We start from the raw sequence: 20,317 nt of genomic DNA, 5'->3' as shown, positions 1-20,317 counted from the left end.
CACTCCAGGACGACTTGAAGAAAGCAGGTTCATTCATTTACCCCAAATGTTTTTGATCTCCCACTATGTATCAGGCACTGTTCTAAGCACTGGAGGTAGCAGTGAACAAAGCAGAGAAAAATCTCTCCCTCCCCTGGAGCTTGCAGTCTAGCGATGAATGAACAGTATGTCTTACTAAATGCCAAGGAGGAAAATAAAGTAGGGGAGAGGGATAGGGAGTTTGGGGAGGTACGGGGCGGCCAGGGAGGGCCTTGGGGGAAGGTGACTTTTGAGTCAAGGCTTAAAGGAGGTGGGGCAGCAAGGCATGAGGCTACCTGAGGAAAGAACATTCCAGGCAGAGGGAACAGCAAGAGGTGGAGTGTATCTGGTGGCAGCCCTCAGATCTGCACCTCAGTCAACACCTCTAAGATCACACAGCCAGTTAAGAGTAGAGAAATGGTAAAAACAAACTAAAAACCACAGAGCCATCAAACCTACCCTGAAGCCTGATTTCTGCCCCTTTTTCTTCACCACTTCCCCCCACCATTTTCCGGGACTGAGTTCCAAGATGATAATTAGAGCTAGCACTTCCTGAGCATTTGCTGCATGGCAGGCACTCTTCTACGTACTGCCAGTCATCAGCTCGTTTATTCTTTACAACCCTATGTAGTGGGCGCTTCTCATTATCCCCACCTCATTGACAAGGAAACTGACATACAGAGAGGTTAAGTAACTTGCCCAGGGTCCCATAACTAGTGTCTTCTCCACCTCCCATAAACCCTTGCAGGGCAGTGGCCTCTGGTGGGGCAGTTGAACTCAGGAGAGCAGGGTCCAAACCCAGCTTGGTTAGCAGTGAGACCAGGGGCAAATCACCCTGTCACTACGTTCTCTCTACCTGCAAGTGAGGTGTCTAGAGTATTTAAAGCCTCAGTTTCCTCATCTGTAAAATGGGTTTGACACTAGCCCCTGCCTCACTGTGGTCCTTTTGAGTGTTGAGATAATGCAGATAAAATGCTTAGCACTGGATTTGGCACATAATATTTTTCTCATCAATGGCAGCTCCAAGTACCATGATGATGATGGTTCTAAATGATCTCCAAGGGCCAGGCCAGCCTTGGACCTCTGTGGTTCTAAAAAGCCTTGATAGGCCTTGTCCAAATATCTTGGCAGTCAGCACACAGCCATGCCTCAGTAGGCCCCAAGCCCATATGGCTGTGCAGGTGGGCAGGCCTGGCCAAGGGGGTGAGTGGGGGCCAGAATCAAGCTTTGCTGTGCGTGGCCTTTTCCTCTATTTTTTTCCCCTTCCTCTAATTTCCACGAAGATCCTAGATGGGCTGGTGGCGGCCCTAGTGGGTGCTGTTGAAAGAAAAACATAACTGTTTTCCTGTACACTCAACTCATGACACTTCTGACACGAAATGTGTGGGTTTTTCTCCCCACACTGACCAGTTCTCTGACACTAGCTGGGTGTCCTACAATTCAGTTCAATTCCGATACTGTCTGCCTGGAGATAGCATCAGATCCCAGAGGTTAAGGGCTCATTCCCACAAGACTGCCCCCACTTCAGATACCAGTTTGCAAGCCCAGACCTCCTGTAGTTTTTTTTGTTTTAAAACTTTTAGTTTTATTTTATTTTATTTAGTTTTTTGGCCGTGCCGTGTGGCCTGTGGGATCTTAGTTCCCCGACCAGGGATTGAACCCGTGACCCCTGCAGTGGCAGCACAGAGTCCTAACGACTGGACCACCAGGGAATTCCCCAGACCTCCCGTACTTCTGACTGACCATCAAGACATCCGGCTTTCTCATGACCCCGTCCTCAGACTTGATAATTTGCTAGGATGGCTTACAGAACTGAGGGAAATACTTACATTTACTGGTTTATTATATAATAAAGGATATGATAATAGCCAAATGAAGAGGTACGGAGGGCGAGGTCCGGAAGGGTCCGAGGACAGGAACTTCTGTCTTCACAAAGTTGGGGTGCACTACCCTCTCGCCATGGGGATGTGTTTAGCAACCAGAAGCTCTCTGAACCCCATATTTCAGGGACTTTTATGGAGGCCTCATCACACAGGCATGATCGATTATTACCTGAGTCTCCAGGCCCTCTTCTCTCCCCAGAGGCAGTGGGGGACTGGGGCTGAAAGTTCCAAACTTCTAATCATGGCTCTGTCTTTCTGGTGACCAGCCCGCATCCGGGATCCCACCAAGAGCCGCCTCATTAGAACAAGAGACTCTCCTATCACCCAGGAAATTCCAAGGAGTTTAGGAGCTTAATGTCAAGAACTGGGCTCAAAGACCAAATGTTAGAAGAAGATTCTCCTAGCACCCCTGTTACTTGGGAAATTACAAGAGTTTTAGGAGCTCTGTGTCAGCAATGGGGACAAAAACCAAATATATTACAGTTGACCCTCGAACAGTGTGCGGGTTAGGGGCGCAGACCGTCCACGCAGTGGAAAATCCAAGTATAGCCTTACAATCGGGCCTCCGTATACAAGGTTCCGCATCCTCGGATTCAACCAACCTCGGATCGTGCAGTGCTGTCATATTTACCATTGAAAAAAATCCACGTGTAAGTGGACCTGTGCAGTTCAAACCTATGTTGTTCAAGGGTCAACTTTATTTCTTGTTATATCACAGTATCCCAGCTGTAAACATGTCCTTCATCCTGATGTGATATAATCAAGAACGCAGGCTTTTGAGCCGAACTTCCTGGGATCAGATCCCAGCCCTGCTACTAACTGGTCATATATCCTTGGGCAGCGACCTAGCATCTCCGAGCCTCAGCCTGTCACTTTAAAGTCAAGAAGCTAACTGCTACCTTTTAGGGTAGTGATGAGGAACAAATGGGGTAATGCAAGTAAAAGCATCAACTCTTGGGGGTCCCTGTTGGCTGGTGGCTGTCACAGAAGGGAGTGGGAGGCCTTGCTCTCTTTCCCCATTTTACAAACAGAACTGAACACCAAACCGCGAACGGGGCCCCTTCCCCTGGATTCCTGACCCACCCGCAATCCAGCAACTCAGCTGATGGAGAGGCATTTGACCTAGGTGTGTGCCTGGCAGTCGGGGCTGTTAGAACTTTTGAATATCACCCCTGTTTACCACCCTCCTCGTCCTCCAGGAGAGGGCTCAGAGCAGTCTTTCGGGAACATGAAATGGGCTGTGGAGGGCAGGCAACTTAGTCCAGATAGTATGAGTAATAAATGGGAAGAGAGCGTTTTCTGGGGGGGGTGGGAATTGTATGAGGAACTCCTGACGCAGGACACCTCGGAGGTCTTGTGTGACCCAGGGCGTGCGCAAGGGGAGGGCTCCCAGGCTTCATGGAGGGTTCATGAGAGGGGCCGAGAGCTCTGCTCTCAGGTCAAGAGGCCTGGGTCTGTGAACAGGCCCCACCTGTTATGACCAGCTCTGTGTGTCTTTGGCTAAGTTACTTTATGGCTCTGGAACTGATATCTTCGACTGAAAAATTAGCCCCCGAAGCCGAGGCTGTGAGGTGCTTTCTGGGCAGTGGCCACCACAGCTCACATTTGGGCTGCCTGCTATTCCTTTTGGATGAGCCTCCCAGCAAGAGTGAGATAGGGGTTGCATTCCCCACCCTCCCCTTTTTAAGCCAAAGTCCTAAAGCCACCAGCTGTCAGAATAAGGAGTGGGACCCAAGCTTCCTCACTTCCGGTCTGGTGGCCTTTTCGTGCCCTTCAGAGATTGGAGCAAGCTGGCACGTGTGCAAGAGTTCGTGGTCTTCAGTGGTCACCTGGCACCTAGGCCAGAAACCCCCTCTAAGATTTAATGTCAAGAGGTCCTCTCCTAATTTGAATATCTAGCAGCTTGGTCCAATGAAAAAGCTCAAACAAATCTATCTTGATATGTAAATGAGACTATTATAGTGAACGACAACATGCAAATCTTTGATTTCCTTTGAGCCCCGAAGGTTGGGCCAAAGGGACTTGAGAGTGATCCAGCAGGCTTCCCTGGACCTACGGGATTGAACTATGCTCCTGGACTGTTTTGAGGCAAATTGGGAATATGCAAATTATCTTGTTCCTGTACTTCTGGGGGCCAGCAGCACAAGGCTTTGCAATAATTTGTGTGAACTCCTAGGTCCAACTGGAGGCAGCTCAGCAAATAACCTCTCGGGCTCCCAGGAGGGTCAGGGTCTGCAGAGCAGCCTGGGCCTCGTTGGCCCTGCACACTGCGCCACCCCCCACCTCCTGGGTCCCCTCCCGTCCGGTTCCCTTATTGAGGACGGGGTTTCTGTTTCCCCACAGAGGGAAGAGGCCCGGCAGAAGGGACTCGCTGAGCCACCCCCGCTCTGCTCCATGTTGGCTGTGCTCTCAGGTGAGGTGGTGCGAGAGGTCTGCCCCGCGGGAGGCTGGGCCTGAGGCAGCAGGCCAGCAGAGCAGCCGTGTTGTCCAGGCCGGGGAGTCCTGAGAAATGGTCAGCAGAGGCTGTGGGGCCTCCCTCCCCCTCCCAGTGGGAGAGAGGTGTCCATTGCTTACCTCGCTAGTCTGTGGCTTGGAAGTCTTGACCCCTGACCTTCATCAAGACCTGAGGTATTCCTGGCCTCTACCAGCCCCCGACGTTTGACACACGGGCGTTGGATGCTGGCCGGACGTGGGGTGGCTAAGGTTAACCCCTCACTTCCGTGACCAGAAGTCAGTCAGCCTTCCACCCGTCTCTGGCCAACAGCCCCCAACCCCCTCCCAGCTCACCTCTGATTTTAGAGGCCCCCGCCCTCTGCCCAGCCTCTGAGATCCTCCCCTGGCCTCTTCTCCTCCATCTAGGCTGGCGCCATGCCCCCCCCAGCAGAGGTGACAGACCCGTCCCATGCCCCCGCCGTCCTGCGCCAGCTCAATGAGCAGCGGCTCCGTGGCCTCTTCTGTGACGTCACCCTCATAGCCGGAGACACCAAGTTCCCTGCTCACCGCAGCGTCCTGGCTGCTTCTAGTCCCTTCTTCAGAGAGGCCCTGCTCGCTTCAGCCCCACTGCCCCTCCCACCAATTACTGGGGGCTCTGCCCCCAACCCTGCCTCCACCACAGCTTCTTCCTCCTCCTCCTCTTCCTCCTCCTCTCCCCCTCCACCCTCACCTCCCGCTTCATCCCCACCCCGGGTCCTGGAGCTGCCAGGTGTCCCAGCAGCTGCCTTCTCTGATGTCCTCAATTTCATCTACAGTGCCCGGCTGGCACTACCTGGTGGTGGAGGGGACGGGGCAGCCGTGGCAGAGATCGGCGCTCTGGGGCGGCGTCTGGGCATCTCCCGCCTGCAGGGCCTGGGGGAGGGAGGTGATGCCTGGGCACCTCCTGCCCCAGCCCCCACGGCCACCTCGCAGCCTGAAGAAGACAACTTCGGGCCTGGGCCTAGGCCAGCCGGGGAGTGGGAGGGTGACAGGGCTGAGGCCCAGGCCCCTGACTCACAGCCTCCCCTGCCCCGGCGGCCCCTCCCCTGCCCCCGATGTGGGAAAAGCTTCATCCATCCCAAGCGGCTGCAGACCCATGAGGCACAGTGTCGTAGGGGGGCCAGCACTCGGGGGTCTGCAGGGCTGGGAGCCGGGGGCTCTGGCTCCAGTGGCCCTTCAGGAGTGGACGCCTCAGCCCTGCCCCCACCAGTGGGCTTCCGAGGTGGTCCCGAGCACGTGGTGAAGGTGGTGGGCGGCCACGTGCTGTACGTGTGCGCGGCCTGTGAGCGTTCCTACGTGACCCTGTCCAGCCTGAAGCGGCACAGCAATGTACACTCGTGGCGGAGGAAGTACCCCTGCCGCTACTGTGAGAAGGTGTTCGCCCTGGCTGAGTACCGTACCAAGCACGAGGTGTGGCACACCGGGGAACGCAGGTGAGTGGCCTGCACGGCCAGGGATGGTGGGGGGAGGGGTCACACAGGACCTTGTCCACTCAGGGATCACAGGGACAAGGGAGAGAATGGGCAGAGCATGGGGCCTAGAAACTCATCCTGAGACGCCTGCTCACCCACTAGCCCCTGCTCACCTGCTTTCCATCACTCACCCTTCTGCCTCCCTTCAGCCCCGTTTCCTTCCGCTGATGTTTATTAGCACCTCCAGGTGTCACGTCCTGGCTTGGTGATGTGGAAGAGACCGAGGAAGAGAAAGTTGCTTCATGGGACAGGACTAGGGAGCTCAGGCATGTCCAGCAACAGCTGTAATGCACCCCTGTTCATAAGACATTTCCCCCTTCTGTCATGTGAGCTTCAGAAGAAGGCTTTGGGAGGTAGGCAAGGTGTGTGATTATTCCCAGTTCACAGACGGAACAGCTGAGGCCTGGCATCTCACAGCCAGTGGGGGGCACTGTACTGGGACTGGTGTCCTTTCTGAGGCTGGCAGGGTGAGAAAAGCAGCCTTTAAGGAGGGTGAGCAAATGGCTGGGGCAGTTCAAGGTCTGAGTGGAGGCAGGAGAGGACGTGGGAAGCTGAGGCCGTAGCTTCACGGCCCCTGACTCAACTGGCTCTGGCCCTGCCCTGTTCCATGCCGTCCTGGCCCAGGTACCAGTGCATCTTCTGCTGGGAGACCTTTGTCACCTACTATAACCTGAAGACCCACCAGCGAGCCTTCCATGGCATTAGCCCGGGCCTCCTAGCCAGTGAGAAGACGCCCAATGGAGGCTATAAGCCCAAGCTCAATACCCTCAAGCTGTACCGCCTGCTCCCCATGCGGGCGGCCAAGCGGCCCTACAAGACCTACAGCCAGGGAGCCCCCGAGGCCCCCCTTTCTCCGAGCCTCAACACTCCGGCCCCTGCGGCAATGCCGGCCAGCCCACCACCCGGACCCCCACCTGCCCCAGAGCCTGGCCCCCCACCGTCTGTCATCACTTTTGCCCACCCAGCTCCCTCTGTCATTGTACACGGGGGTAGCACCAGTGGTGGAGCAGGGAGTGGGCCGGCCAGCACAGGGGGGGCCCAAGCTGCCTCAGTCATCACTTACACTGCTCCGCCACGGCCCCCCAAAAAACGTGAGTACCCACCTCCTCCCCCTGTGCCTGCAGCTGCCCCAGCCAGCCCAGCCCCAGCCGGCAGCCCAGCCACAGCCACGGAGGAGGCCAAGGGCCGGAACCCACGGGCCACAAGGACTCTGACCTACACGGCCAAGCCAGCTGGTGGGCTTGGCGGGGGCGGGGGTCCCCCTGCAGGGCCTGGCCGGGGTCCCTCTCAGCTGCAGGCTCCACCTCCACTGTGTCAGATCACTGTACGAATCGGTGAGGAGGCTATTGTCAAGCGCCGCATCTCAGAAACTGACCTGCGTCCCGGGGAGCTGAGCGGAGAGGAGATGGAGGAGAGCGACGAGGAGGATGAAGAGGAGGACGAGGAGGAGGACGAGGAGGATGAGGAGGACGAGGAGGAGTCGAAGGCTGGCGGGGAGGACCAGCTCTGGAGGCCCTACTACTCGTACAAGCCCAAGCGCAAGGCTGGAGCCGCAGGCCCGGGCAGCAGCGGGGGCGGCGGGATGCCCAGAGGCCGCCGGCCGCCTCGCTGGAGACAGAAGCTGGAACGGAGGAGCTGGGAGGAGACCCCGGCGGCCGAGGGCCCCGCAGGGCGTGCCCGTGGCGAGCGGAGGCACCGCTGCGGGGACTGTGCCCAGACATTTGCCACCCTGAGGAAGCTGCGCAAGCACCAGGAGGCCCACGGCGGGGGCTCCCACAACTCTCGGGCTGGACGGAAGCCTTCCACCCGCTTCGCCTGCCCTCACTGCGCCAAGGTGTGCAAGACGGCAGCCGCCCTGAGCCGCCACGGGCAGAGGCATGCTGCCGAGCGGCCCGGGGGTACCCCCACGCCTGTCATTGCCTACTCCAAGGGCTGCGTTGGCACCCGAGCCGGGGACGTCAAGGAGGAGGCTCCCCAAGAGATGCAAGTCTCCTCATCCAGCGGGGAGGCGGGTGGCGGGAGCGCTGCTGCTGAGGAAGCTTCCAAAACCGCCTCGCTCCAGGACCCTGTCATCTCAGGGGGGGAGGAGCCCTCAGTGGTGGCAGGAGGGGGTACCTATGCATACCCACCTGTGCAGGAATTTCCACTGGCTCTGATCGGGAGCGGCCGGGAATCTGGCAGTGGCAGGGGAAAAGCTGGGAGTGAGGGGCCAGTGGGGGCTGGGCGGGGGGACCGGATGGAGGGGATGGGGGCTGCCAAAGTCACCTTCTACCCTGAGCCCTACCCACTCGTCTATGGGCCCCAGCTTCTTGCCGCCTACCCTTACAACTTCAGCAACTTGGCCGCTCTCCCAGTTGCTCTTAACATGGTCCTACCTGATGAGAAGGGTGGGGGGGCCCTTCCCTTCCTACCAGGGGTCTTTGGCTACGCAGTCAACCCTCAAGCAGCACCCCCTACCCCTCCAACTCCACCGCCCCCAACTCTCCCTCCACCAGTCCCCCCTAAGGGAGAAGGGGAAAGGGCAGGGGTTGAAAGAACCCAGAAGGGAGATGTGGGGTGAGCTCTGGGCCCAGATCCCCCCTTTCACTAGATGCCACCCTCCCTGAACCCCCGCCACTACCAGCTCCCTGGCCTCCCTGCCCCTTGGGAGCCCCTCCACACTCTTGTGCAGGGACTTGGGGGCCTCTGGAGCTCAGGGGTCAGGCTGCTTTGTGTGAGATTGTAGTTTTCCCACCACCTGGGAAGGGATCTTTGGTGGTTCCCCTCTCAGTTCTCCTCCAGGGAATGGCCTCCGTGAGGGGCAGGGCCAGCTCCCATCCCTTCTCCAGCCCTTGGGGCAACTGAGCAATATACTTAAATGAATCTCTACTCATAGCCCCCACCAGCTCTGAATGTCTAACCTGCCCCCCTGATTCGTAAACCTAGGGGGAAACCATCTCTCTCACCTAATGTTCCCCCCTCGTTCTGAAGCTTTCTCTAAGCCCTTGCCCAGATGCTTCCCAGCACATTCCATCCTTTGTGGCCCAGGGCCTGGACCAGACCATTGTGATACCTGACACTTACTCACCTGGGAGTATGGCTTTGGATTCCATTCTCCCCGACGGTGGGTTTCTGTGCCCATTTCCTTCACATTAAGATGCCATCCCTTCCTTGGCTTCCATGCCTTTGGATCTTCCATATTCCTCCTTATACTCCTAGACTCTGGAGATGGCCTCTCCCATCCAGGTCAAGGAGGTGCTAGGGGGAGGGCTACCTATCTGTTCCATGGCTGAGTACTTTCCCAGCCCAGGGCAGCACCAATCTCAGCCCTACTTTGACCCTCAAATCTCGTGAGCCCCAGACTCTTCCAAGGCAAAAGAAGTAGGTAGATTGCACCTCTTCCTGCCTCTACATATGGCCTCTTCTGGGCTAAACCAGATTTGGGGGCCGGGAGGGAGGAGCTCTATATGGGATGGGGAAGGGAATCTACTTTCTCCCTGTTTTTTTTCCCGATGGTTTCTCCCAGACTAGACCAAATAGCCAGAAAAATGGATGGGGGTTGGATGGGTGGGTAAGCCCAAGATTTGCACATGACCTCCCATCCTTACCTTAACCTCCTTTTTTCCCCCAGTATCACTTCCCTCACCAATCACTCCAGATGGTTTTTGGTGAACCATCCTACTCCCTTGGTGGGCTTTGGGGTATCCCCACCAACTTTCCCTGCAAAATAGCACCTTACACCCCATCTTTGACTCAGTTCCCCACGCCCAAAGATCCCAGCCTAGGGATGGGGTACAGGGACCTTATAAGTCCCTAATCCCTAATTTGCACTAGTTAACCCTGGTCAGGGGTCCCTATGTTTCCTTCCAGTGGGGGAGTTGAAGAAATGTTTGCTCCTAATTCTCTTTGATAACTGGGCCTCCCCACTCTGTGATTGGATGAACATTTTCCATCCACCCACCTCCCCCCCCCCAGAAAAAAAAAAAACAGCTCACGAGGGGAGAGCCAGTTTGGGGGAGCAAATTTGAAAAATGGGAATTAGAGGAGTGCAGTTTAAAAAGGGGAAAAGTTGTCATCAAAATGGCAGCCTTTTTCTCAGCTACTGTTTTTTGGGGCCAAGATGGCTGCCCTCTCAACTGATGCTGAAAGGGCAAGATCATGGCTTTTGGAGGGAGGGGGTTTGGGGGGAGGGGCAGGACCAACCTCCTGCCTCTTCTCGCCCTCCCAGCATACGGAAAGGGGAGGTTTTCGACAGGCTCCCTGAATGTTAACCACGGAGGAGTGTCGCTCCTTCACTCCTCCTCTGTCTCTTTGCACTTTTCTTGGTCTTGGCCACAGTCCGAGTGAAGAGTTTCCTACTGAATGTACCATACCGAGTTCCAATTTTTAAGGGGGAGAAAAGTTTAAAACGGGGAAAAATGCAAAAAAAAAAAAAATCACAAAAAAAATCCCCACAAATCTTGTTTCTGGCACTTTAGAAAAACTGCGAATAAAAGTACATAATAAAGAATACATATATATCTACACACAAATTATATATATAAAATATATATATATATATATATATATATATATATATACACAGCGGAACCACAAGAGAGACTGAGGAAGGCCTTGGAGGCAGGGGGCAGATGCGATAACAGTCCCCCTATATCCTTAACCTGCACTCCTCTGAGGCAAAAAGGCACAGAGATGGAAGGGGTTGAGGATGGACCAGGGAATTTGAATTTCAGAACAGGTCAAAATTCTAAAACCATGGACATTTTGGGAGAACTGAGAATGTAGACATTTATTTTTTTGAAAATATGATTTAGGAAAATAGTTTCCAGAATTTGGTGGTTCTGGGCAACAAAGGAGATTGTGGCGAAATGGCGATTAAAATACATGTATCGGAGTTGGGGAACTTGAATATTGTGAATTTCACATGTTGGAAATTTGGGATTTTGCAATTTTGTCTTTTGAAAATTATTAAGTCTTGTCAGTTTGTGCCCTCTTTCCCCATGTTCCCTGGGAAGAAGGGTGATGGTGGAGTGGGAAGGCCACTGGTTCTGTGCCACAGCACGCAAGATTTAGAATTCTACAGACTCTAGCTCTATACGTAGTGAGGACCCAGATTTAGAGAAACTGACCAATATTTATCTCCGCATTTGTGTGTGTGTCCAACTCTCTAGGCCAATAAACCAACAAGACAAACGAACTGTGCTCCGCAGTGGGATGCCAGGTGCAATTATTGGCGTGGCTGGTGGGTCTGGCTGGACAGGGACATGCTAACCTTGTCCCACAGGGATCCCTACAAGTTGTAGCCCTATTCTCCCTCTTAGGACACAAACTTCCAGCAATTGAGTAGGCGTGAGAGCCTGTTGGCCCTAGGTACTTCACTGTAATTGCTGCAGCCACTAGGCTAAAGCTGACTTTGCTCTGACCTCCAGGCAGAAACATTAACGCAGTCCAGTTCACAGAGCCTGCTGGGCACAAGATCTTCATCTCCCAGATGAAGCCCTTTCTCCAAACTGAAAGGAAACAGGCACAAAGTGTGTGATGGCCATAAGAGACACCAACACCCTTTCTTGTTCCACTCCTGGCCTCCCACGGGCTTCAACTCCCTGTCCCTCCTCCCCTCCCCTGTATTTTGTCTAGTGTTATGCAGGCATGGGCAAGTAAAATGAGTGGTTAGGTGGGTGGGGCCTTGGAGGAATTCTGATACAAATACCTTGACCAGAGTGGGCAGCCACTAATCAGCTCTAGCAGGTTGCTGCCAACAGGGGAATCAGACCTGGTGCTACTGTAGTTCTTAAAAAGTTTCAAGAGAAGCCAGAAATCCAAATTTCTCTGTGAAATATCCACATTTTAAAAGTAGCAAACCAATTCAAATTTTAAATTCTGCTGGCCAACAACATGGGCCAAACGAAACACACCAGTTTGTAACCTCTGATGTATACTGTATAATGCTTTTGTTCTCATCTTCTCATATGATCCTCAGACTAGGGAGCAGATATTATTATTAGCTTCATTTTACAGATGGGGAAACTGAGGCACAGGGCAGTTTAGTAGCTTGTCCAAAGTTTGAGCACCAAAGCTGGAACTTAAGGTTTTTGCAGTGTGCTTTTTTTATCCTCATTACAAATGCATCCTTTTAGAAATAACCTTTTTTTTATCCTAAAGATAATACATATTACAAAATACAATAAACTACAGAAAGGTAAAAACAAAGAAAAAACGACCACTAGTCCCAACATGCAAACATAAACACTATTACTTAGTGTACTTCCTTACAGAAAAAAAATTTCCCTATTCATTCAACCAGAGGTACTGGCTGTATAGGTTAGGATCTGTGCTAGGTGCTGGGGATATTACAGTGAACAGACATAGTTCCTGCCCTCAGAAGGCTTACAATCTAGTTCTTGTTCTTTGTTCCATTCATTGCCAACCTAGATGTGAATATCCAATGGAGCTTCTTCAAGAAGCCAAAGAGTAAATAATCGGATAGTGCATTTCAGGTGGGCCCAAGGCCCCCATCTGCCCAATCCCACTTGGGCTTCCTCCCTAGAAACGAAATGATGAGAGGATTGGACTCCTAGTGAAGGAGTTAAGATGCAGAAAGGGATGGGACTTGAGAGTACTACCAAACTCTCAATTCAACTGGCCGAGAACCTCGGTCTCGGCCCTCTCGTCCTCAAGGAAAGGGGTCGGGAGGGGGCAAGTGGTACGTGGCGTCCAGAAAGATGACGAGGGTCCCGACGCTCGTGAAGATGATGAAGGTCCACAGGAAGAGGCGGTCCACCACCATGGCCACAAACTGCCAGTCCTCCTTCAGCTGGGGGTAGGAAGAGGAAAATGTTCCTGAGCTCCAGACCCCCAGGGAAGGCGGCCCCAAGGCCCTGTACCGCACCCAGATCCTCCTACCACGGCTTTGAGTCAAGGGCGGGCCCGCAGAATAGCAGAGAGCGAAACTGCGGGCGACGGAGGTGAGTAAAGAACAAGTCGGAAACCAGGGGGCGGGACCAAGTGAGGCAAACTTCCAATCAGAAATAAAATCGAGTGCTGGGGGCGGAGCCTAAGTTTGTGGGTGGAGCCAAGGCCTCCCAGGCCTTGCCTCGGCCCACCCTCTTCGGACTCACCGCGTCGTGGTCCTCCTGTTCCTGCAGCTGTTGAGCGATGTAGCTGATTGAGGAAACGACCTCCCGTAGCTCGGGAGGCAGGCCCACAGCCCGGTTGGGACCATCGGTAAATCGCCGCAGGTCCGGGGCAGACAGTTCAGGCTGGAACCTGGAAGAGGCGAGTCTGTTTGGCCACGACCGGGGCGCAAAGACGGCCTGCGCGGGTGCTCTAGGCCCCGCCCCAACTCCCTCCTCCAACGCCCATCCAGGTTTCAAAACGTGAGAGAGCACTTCAGGTTCTCTCCGACAGCGGCGACCTCTCTAGCCTTCCGCAATTCCTCCTATTCCCTTTAGTTCCCACCTCCCCGCAAAGTGGGCAACAGAAGGGATACTACAAGTCCCATGATGCTCAACCACGACATCCTCCGGGAGCTTAGGACGCCTGCCTCCGCACAGTCTCCTGGGAAGTGTAGTTCTCCCTCTCCCTTCCACGTGGGCGATGGGGAGTAGATACTACCTGTTGGGTTTGGGGAAGAGAAAATCATTTGGTGGCTTGCGGATGAAATATTCATCTGTTCCCCGACCCCAGCCACTTCCTGGAGAATCCCTGAGAGGTATAGGAGGTGGCTCCGGTATCTGGTCTCTCTCAGGTTTGGGTCTCTTCAGACCCAGATACGGAGGGAGTTTGTGGATAAAGATCTGCAGAGTAGAAGAAGAGGCGTATTGGAGGGGGCTCTTATGCTCTCAGACCAGAAGGGAAGCCGCCAACCACCCCCACGGCACGTGCCCATTCCTGCGCATGCGTGCATGCGTCCCACAGATGAAATGCAACTACACAGCCCAAGAGTTCTTAAGTGGGTTAGGAGGCATCCTGACCGGAAAGAAAAGTTCTGAGGGCTTCCACCCTGATAGTACCTAACCCTTAGAATGCTTCCTTGGGACCCACGATGGGCAGTATTGATGAAAAGAGTCTGGGATCTACGCAATGTTAATGATGGGAGGATAAAATTAATTGGGCAACATTTCAACACCCAAAGACCTTGGCACTTTGACACTCTACCAGGAGTTGTAGTTCTCCCTCAGGTCTGTGAAAGGGAAGGTTGAAGTCGGTGGGAGGGAGGAGCGATACCTGGACAAAAAGCCAAATACTAGGATTGAGAGTTAACACAGGTTGGAAAGGAGATCTTCTTACCTGACGGACCCACAGGGGCATTTGGTGGGTGTGGGGTGAGCGATGGTGCAGGTTGAGGACTACGACGCTAAGGATGACTGAGAAGGTGACGAGGACCATGGTAAACATGAGGTATTTGATAATGATGGGGACAGACAGGGAGGTCTCAGGCACTTTGTCTGCCAGCAGCAGCAGGAACACAGTAAGGGTCAGCAGGGCAAAGATCGAGAGCCCCATCTTCTCTCCTTGGGGGACAGAGGGGAAGGCGGAAGGATTAGGCTTTGCCAGAAAGCAATCTCCCTGGCATAATCAGTGACCGTGTTTCCAGCCCACTCAAGGACAGGCTTTTGGAAGGGCCAACTGCATGCAAATAACTCCTACAATTATACCTCCAACCTGGACTGATTCCCCTAAATTCCACATTTGTATCCACCTACCTACTTAACCTCTCCATTTGGGTGTCCACTAGACATCTCGAACTTAACATGTCCAAAACTTAATTCCCTCACCACCGACTCCCCACATAGTCTGCCTCAGTTCATAAATGACAACTCGACCTTTCCTGTGGCTCAGGCCAAATCCCTTTGAGTCATTCTCAGCTCTCCTCTCTCTCATCCCATATCCAATCCATACCAAACCCTATTGGCTCTATCTTCAAAATATATCCTGAAACTGATGACTTATCACATTTACCACTACCATCCTGGTACCAGCCACCATTACCTCAGATCTGAGTTATTATAAAGGCCTCCTCTTTGCTTCATCCTTTGCCCCCCTGCTGACTGTTCTCAACAGAGCAGCCGGATTGATCCCCTTAAAATGTAAATCAGATCATATCACTCCAGTGGCTTCCCATCGCCTTTAGCATAAAAGTCCTTACTGAAGTCTACAAGGCCTTCCCATTAGCTCTCTGACTACATCTCATACTGTTTTCTCTCTTGCTTACTTCATTCAGTTACGTTGGCTATTTCTTGAATATGCAAGGCACATGCCCACCTCAGAGCCTTTGCATTCACTGTTAACTCCTCCTGGTAATTTCTTCCCCCAGATATCTACCAGGGTCATTCTCTCACTTCCTTCAAGTCTTTGTTCAAATATTGATCAAACATTCCCTTTTTAGTGAGGCATTCACTGACCATCCTATTTTTAAATTGCAACCCCTGTGATAAACCATAGCGGAAAAGAATATGAAAAAATATATATATCTGTAAATGAGTCACTTTGCTGTACAGCAGAAATGAAACACAACATTGTAAATCAACTATATTTCAATAAAATTGTTTAAATAAATAAATAAATTGCAACCCCTACCCCCATTCTCATCCTCCCCAAACCCTTTTCCTATTTTTCCTTCTTAGGAATTGACCTCTCCTAATATACTATCTAGGACTTCCCTGGTGGCACAGTGGTTAGGAATCCGCCTGCCAATGCAGGGGATGCGGGTTCGAGCCCTGGTCCGGGAAGATCCCACATACCGCGGAGCAACTAAGCCCGTGCGCCACAACTACTGAGCTTGTGCTCTAGAGCCCGCGTGCCACAACTACTGAAGCCCACGCGCCTAGATTCCGTGTTCCACAACAAGAGGAGCCACCGCAATTAGAAGCCCGTGCACTGCAACGAAAGTAGCCCGTTCACCACAACTAGAGAAAGCCCCGCGCAGCAACAAAGGCCAAACGCAGCCTAAATTAATTAATTAATTAATTAATAAAAAATATATATATACTATCCAATGGGTTTATTATGTTTACTGACTGTCTCCCCCACTAGAATATAAACTCCATGAGAGCAGGGATTTTTGTCTGTTTTATTCACTGATGTATTCCCAGTGCCTTGCACATTACAGATGTTCAACAAGTATTGTTAAATGAATGAATGGACCAACCCCTGTAGCAGGAACTATATAGCAAATCGAAGGATCTAAAAATGAAACCAAGTATGTAAGAATATACCAGGTGGCTGGTTATTACTGTGGCATACAACAGGCGCTGCAAACTTCATGGAAGGCATTGAAATAAATAACTATTATGGTCTGTTCTACTTTAGTCCTGTAATATTGGGTTCCAAGATTTGCCTTGCTCCAGGAAGAAGGAGAAGTTACATGTGGAAGTGTGTTCTAGAGATGCATCACTCTCCTTCCCTAGACTGAAAGAGGGCTTGATTACAGAGAGAAGGAAAGCGTGTGCTTTTTGTTTGTTTTGTTTTGTTTTTCAGGCCACAGCAGTGAAAGCCCAGAATCCTAACCACTAGCCTACCAGAGAACTCCCAGTAAAGCATCTTTGAATATGAGAGTTTAGGATATCAGTCTCTGGATCAGACTAGTACTAAGCAGGGTTGGAATAGCAACACTGCCTCTCTCTGTGTAATGTCAGGTGAATGACTTAAAGTCACTTAGCCTCTGTGAAACGGGAAGACAATTCAGTACTTACCTCACAGAGTTGTGAAGATTAGAACTGAGTTAATATATGTAACACATTATTTGTATTATCTTATAGCAAGTGCTCCAAATTAGAAAAGACTATACCTACACTTACACAAAGCTTACAGAGTACCAGGCATAGTTCTATTAACTCAGTTAATCCTCAAAATAGTCCTATGTGGGAGGGACAACGACTGTTCTATTTCCAGATCAGGACACTAAGAGATTAAGGAATTTGCCCAAGGTTACTCTGTTAGCATATTGTGCTGTCTCCTAGAGAAATGTTGGCTATTATTTCCAAGGGACATAGGAGGTTAAGGGACTAGTAGGCGGCATTTGACAAGTGGGGGAGGGAGGATGCCAGGAATGCGGAAAGGGAAGGGAAGCGTTAGCTAAGCCTGGGAGTTTGTTGGTCAGAGGAGTGGCAGTTCCAAGGATGAGATCCTAGGATTCTGAAGGGAAGAGTTCAGAAGTTACTGGGTGTAGAGAAGTGAGCAGCAGAGGGGAGGTAGAGCTTGAGGTTGGAGGGGAAATCTGGATGCAGAGGCAAAGGCTCTTCCTGAAAGGAAAACCTGGGTGAGATTGCTGAAGCACAGTTCATGAAGGCTTGAGTTGGCAGGAAAACCTTCCCTGTATTATGGGTGAAGAGCAAGAACCTGAGCTATTGGTAAGAAGGAGTGCTGGGCCCCTTCCCCTCTTACCTGCATCTGGTGGCAGGTAGAAGACGAAGATGGCCAGAAGAGTGATGAGGATGCATGGGGCAATGACGTTGACCAGGTAAAAGAGAGGCTTCCGGCGAATGATGAGGTAGAAGGTGACTGCTTCACGCCGCCTTTCCCCGCCTCCCCTAGGATCCACTGGAGGCTGGATTAGCCGAGAAGGCTTGTGAATAATCTCCCATTGACCATTCTCTTGGGTGGCGGAGGGGGGGGAGAAGAGAAGGTGACACACATGTGGAACCTGTCTTTGTTGGTGCCAGATATACGGCTTTCTTTTCTTTTTCTTTCTTTCTTTTTTTTGCCTCACTGCGCCACCACGTTGCTTGTGGGATCTTAGTTCCCCAACGAGGGATTGAACCCGGGCCCTCAGCAGTGAAAGTGTGGAGTCCTAACCACTGGACCGCCAGGGAATTCCCAGATATGGCTTTCTCGGCCACATCCTAGAGCAGGGGGGACTGATGTAATAAGGGGCTAGATATGGTCCCTGGGCTGGACAGCCCATCTCTAATAAATTTGAGCAAGTCTCAATTTCCATAACCACAAAATATAGACAGTTACACCTATCTTGCTGAACTCACAGGGACTCACTGAGGGAGTATATTTATCAGCCTGTTAGAAACTGGAAATCGTAAAGCCCATGGACATGGGAGCCAAGCCCACTCACCAATAAAGTTGCCTTCATGAATGTGCACTTCCTGCCGCTCCTGCCCATCGGGACCCAAGCCGGTCTGCAGACTGACTTCTGAGCTGTCATAGCTATAGGAACTGAACACCATGGTGCAGTTCTGCCAGTCAAAGGGGAAGTAGGTGACCTGGATGGAGTGGAGAATCACTAGAGCTGCCAGAGAGCTGGTCAGGGCTGGGGGAGTTGGGGAGGTCACAGGGCAGACAGGGGTCAGAGGCTATGGGGCACTAGGGAGATAGGGACCACCAGGGGAAGATCACAGAGAAGTGGAGTCACAGAGGAATAAGAAGGTTATGCGGGGAGGTCATGGACAATGGAGGGGGGCGGTCACTGAGGAAGACTGAAAGTCAATGAAAGTGGACAGAGAAGATGAAACTCAACGGAAAACCAGAAGAGTAAGAGAGACGTGAGGGTCATGGGGATAATGGAGGAGGGATATCTGAGTGAGGGTCTCTAGGAGCGCCTTGAGCTTTCCGGGTGGGGCCCGGACACCTGGATGCTGCAGCTGCTGCGATAGATGCCCGGGGGCTGCCAGCGCACGGAGCCGTCAGAGGACACCACGACGCTGATGTCCAGAGCAACATCAAAATTTCCGTCGTTGCTGCAGGGAAAGAATTTTCTTATCTGGGATCAGGCCCCTCCCTCCGGAGGCCGCGCCCCTCCAGAGGCCCTGCCCCACCTCCCAGACTCTGGGAACATCCTTACTTGTTTAGGAGCACCACGTCTGGTAGCCACACGGATTCGGCAGTGATGCGGAGTGAATCGATGCCCTCGTGCTCCTCAGGGTCCCAGCTCAGCCTGTAGTCAGTCCACTCCTAGGGAAGCAGAGTCTGAGGGGCCGTCTGGGGCTGGAGGCTGGATGGAGTCTTGGGATGTGCGAAGGAAGTCCGGGCAGGGAATGCAAGGGAGGAGAGCCGCGCAGGCATGGTCTGTGGTTCTGGAGGCCGGGGCTCTGTTTAAGACTCCACCTGCACTCTTTGGGACCCTATCAACTAATTTCCCCTTCTCTCTCATCGGGCCCCAATTTCTTCTTTCTGTAAAAACGAGGGAGTTGCACGCTAGCCTCTAAAACAGTGGTTTTCAAACTGCAGTTAACGACCCTTTTCATAGGTCCGGAATCAAATGAGTGGCCCCAAACCAGTGTTAAAAAAAAAAAATTTAGAATGAAAAATGCATGGAATGCAGCTCCCATAGTAAAGATAGGTATTGTTTCCTGAAGCTTCTGTTTCAGTTATAAATGTGTTTTCTGAGGCCGTGATGCAAAAAAAAAAAAAAAAAAAAAAAAAAAAACTTTACTGGGCGGGACATTCGAGGAAATTGTAAAGGCAGCGGGACGCCCGCCCTTTCCCACCCTGCGGGGGTCTCCGTACCAGGTCTAAGTAGACCTTTGTGCTCATCTCCTCATCCTTCTCGTTCTAGAAGGGAAAAGTTTAAAGGGTAGATATGATGTCAGTGTAGAGAAATGAGGGGCTCGGTGGGTAAACTCTCCCTGGAAACTCCCCTCTTTTTCTGAGTCGCACCCTCTAGGGTTCAAGCCCCACCTCCTATAAACTGCGTTGGCTTAAGCTCCGCCTCTATCTCGTAAACTTCCTGCTGGCCGTACAGCCAGCCAGTTCATCTACCAGTCCCGGCCCCGGCCGGAGTGAATCTCTGCCCGCTGTTGTTTATTGACCCTGTCCGGCACCAAGGTCCGCCCCAGCCTATGACCCCGCCCCAAGGTCCGCTCTCCGGCCTGTCCATCGGCCCCAGCTCCACTTTGAGATCTGCCCACAGGCCCATTCATCATCCTGCCCGGCCCCATCCTGGCCCGTCCAGCAGCCACGCCCACAGCTTGTCCATTGGTCCGATTTCGACCCACTCTCTACTAACGGCCCGTCAGTCACCCAGCCTGGCCTCGCCCCGGACCCCACCCACAGTGGTCCCTGGGTCCCGCCCTGCCTAAAGCCACGCCCCACAGCCGGCTAGTGGGCCAGACCTCAACTCCCCGCGTGCGCCCTCACCAGGCTGATTAATTGCGCTAGGCTGAGACCAATGCTGACCCCGACGCGGTCTCCCACCTCCCGCGCCGGCCTCACCGAGCTATCATAGCCCGAGAAAAGTTTCTCGCGGAGTCGGCCCTCCGCCTCCGAGCCGCGGGCGCCTGGAGGAGGAGAGAACTGAGTGAAGCCCTGATGCCCGGCCACGACCTCTGGCCCTGTCACTGCCCCTTTGAGGCCCAGACTTACCCGGGGCGAATGGCGCCCCCAACGCCCCCAGCAGCAGCAGCAGCAGCAGCGCCCCTGGGGTCATAGCCCGCCCGCGTCGCTCAGTGAGTCCGCTTGGGTGAGCCACCAGGACAGCCAGCGCAGGGGAAGTGACGAGGCGCCCAGGAATGTGCACCTGTTATTGGGGGGCAGCCGCCAGCC

General features: G+C 52.9%; 2 protein-coding genes across 8 annotated transcripts in view; one reads left to right on the top strand and one right to left on the bottom strand.

Moving 5' to 3' along the window:
- ZBTB4 (zinc finger and BTB domain containing 4) overlaps nt 1–11,021 on the top strand; it is a 17,008-nt gene extending 5,987 nt beyond the window's left edge. For 4 of the 6 annotated variants that reach the window (XM_027130877.1, XM_027130878.1, XM_027130873.1 and 1 more), the window contains exons 2-4: nt 4,245–4,314; nt 4,761–5,806; nt 6,470–11,021. In XM_027130877.1, the coding sequence (XP_026986678.1) occupies nt 4,770–5,806; nt 6,470–8,405 (2,973 nt within the window). In that variant the 5' untranslated portion in view covers nt 4,245–4,314; nt 4,761–4,769 and the 3' untranslated portion in view covers nt 8,406–11,021. Of the gene's footprint in view, nt 1–2,932; nt 3,028–4,244; nt 4,315–4,760; nt 5,807–6,469 lie in introns of all 6 variants that reach the window. The other 2 variants (XM_027130874.1, XM_027130875.1) reach the window with 1 other exon arrangement.
- On the bottom strand, nt 10,617–20,317 carry CHRNB1 (cholinergic receptor nicotinic beta 1 subunit). Of its 2 annotated transcripts, XM_027130885.1 has the most exons (11): nt 20,138–20,317; nt 19,913–20,052; nt 19,283–19,327; nt 18,618–18,727; nt 18,405–18,513; nt 17,892–18,039; nt 17,210–17,419; nt 14,114–14,337; nt 13,439–13,620; nt 12,943–13,090; nt 10,617–12,638 (listed from the first exon to the last, which is right to left on the bottom strand). In XM_027130885.1, exons 1-11 carry the CDS (start codon nt 20,199–20,201, stop codon nt 12,498–12,500), a joined length of 1,521 nt encoding a protein of 506 aa, XP_026986686.1. In that variant the 5' UTR covers nt 20,202–20,317; the 3' UTR covers nt 10,617–12,497. The 2 variants fall into 2 exon arrangements, with proteins under 2 accessions (XP_026986686.1, XP_026986687.1); XM_027130886.1 differs by lacking the exon at nt 17,210–17,419.

This window comes from Aethalodelphis obliquidens, unplaced genomic scaffold (assembly GCF_003676395.1).
Source record: "Aethalodelphis obliquidens isolate GAN/ISIS:26980383/991018 unplaced genomic scaffold, ASM367639v1 scaffold38, whole genome shotgun sequence".
NCBI classification, from domain to species: domain Eukaryota; kingdom Metazoa; phylum Chordata; class Mammalia; order Artiodactyla; family Delphinidae; genus Aethalodelphis; species Aethalodelphis obliquidens.
Note: the sequence above shows the minus strand (reverse complement) of the source record. Positions and strands in the feature narration are given on the sequence as shown.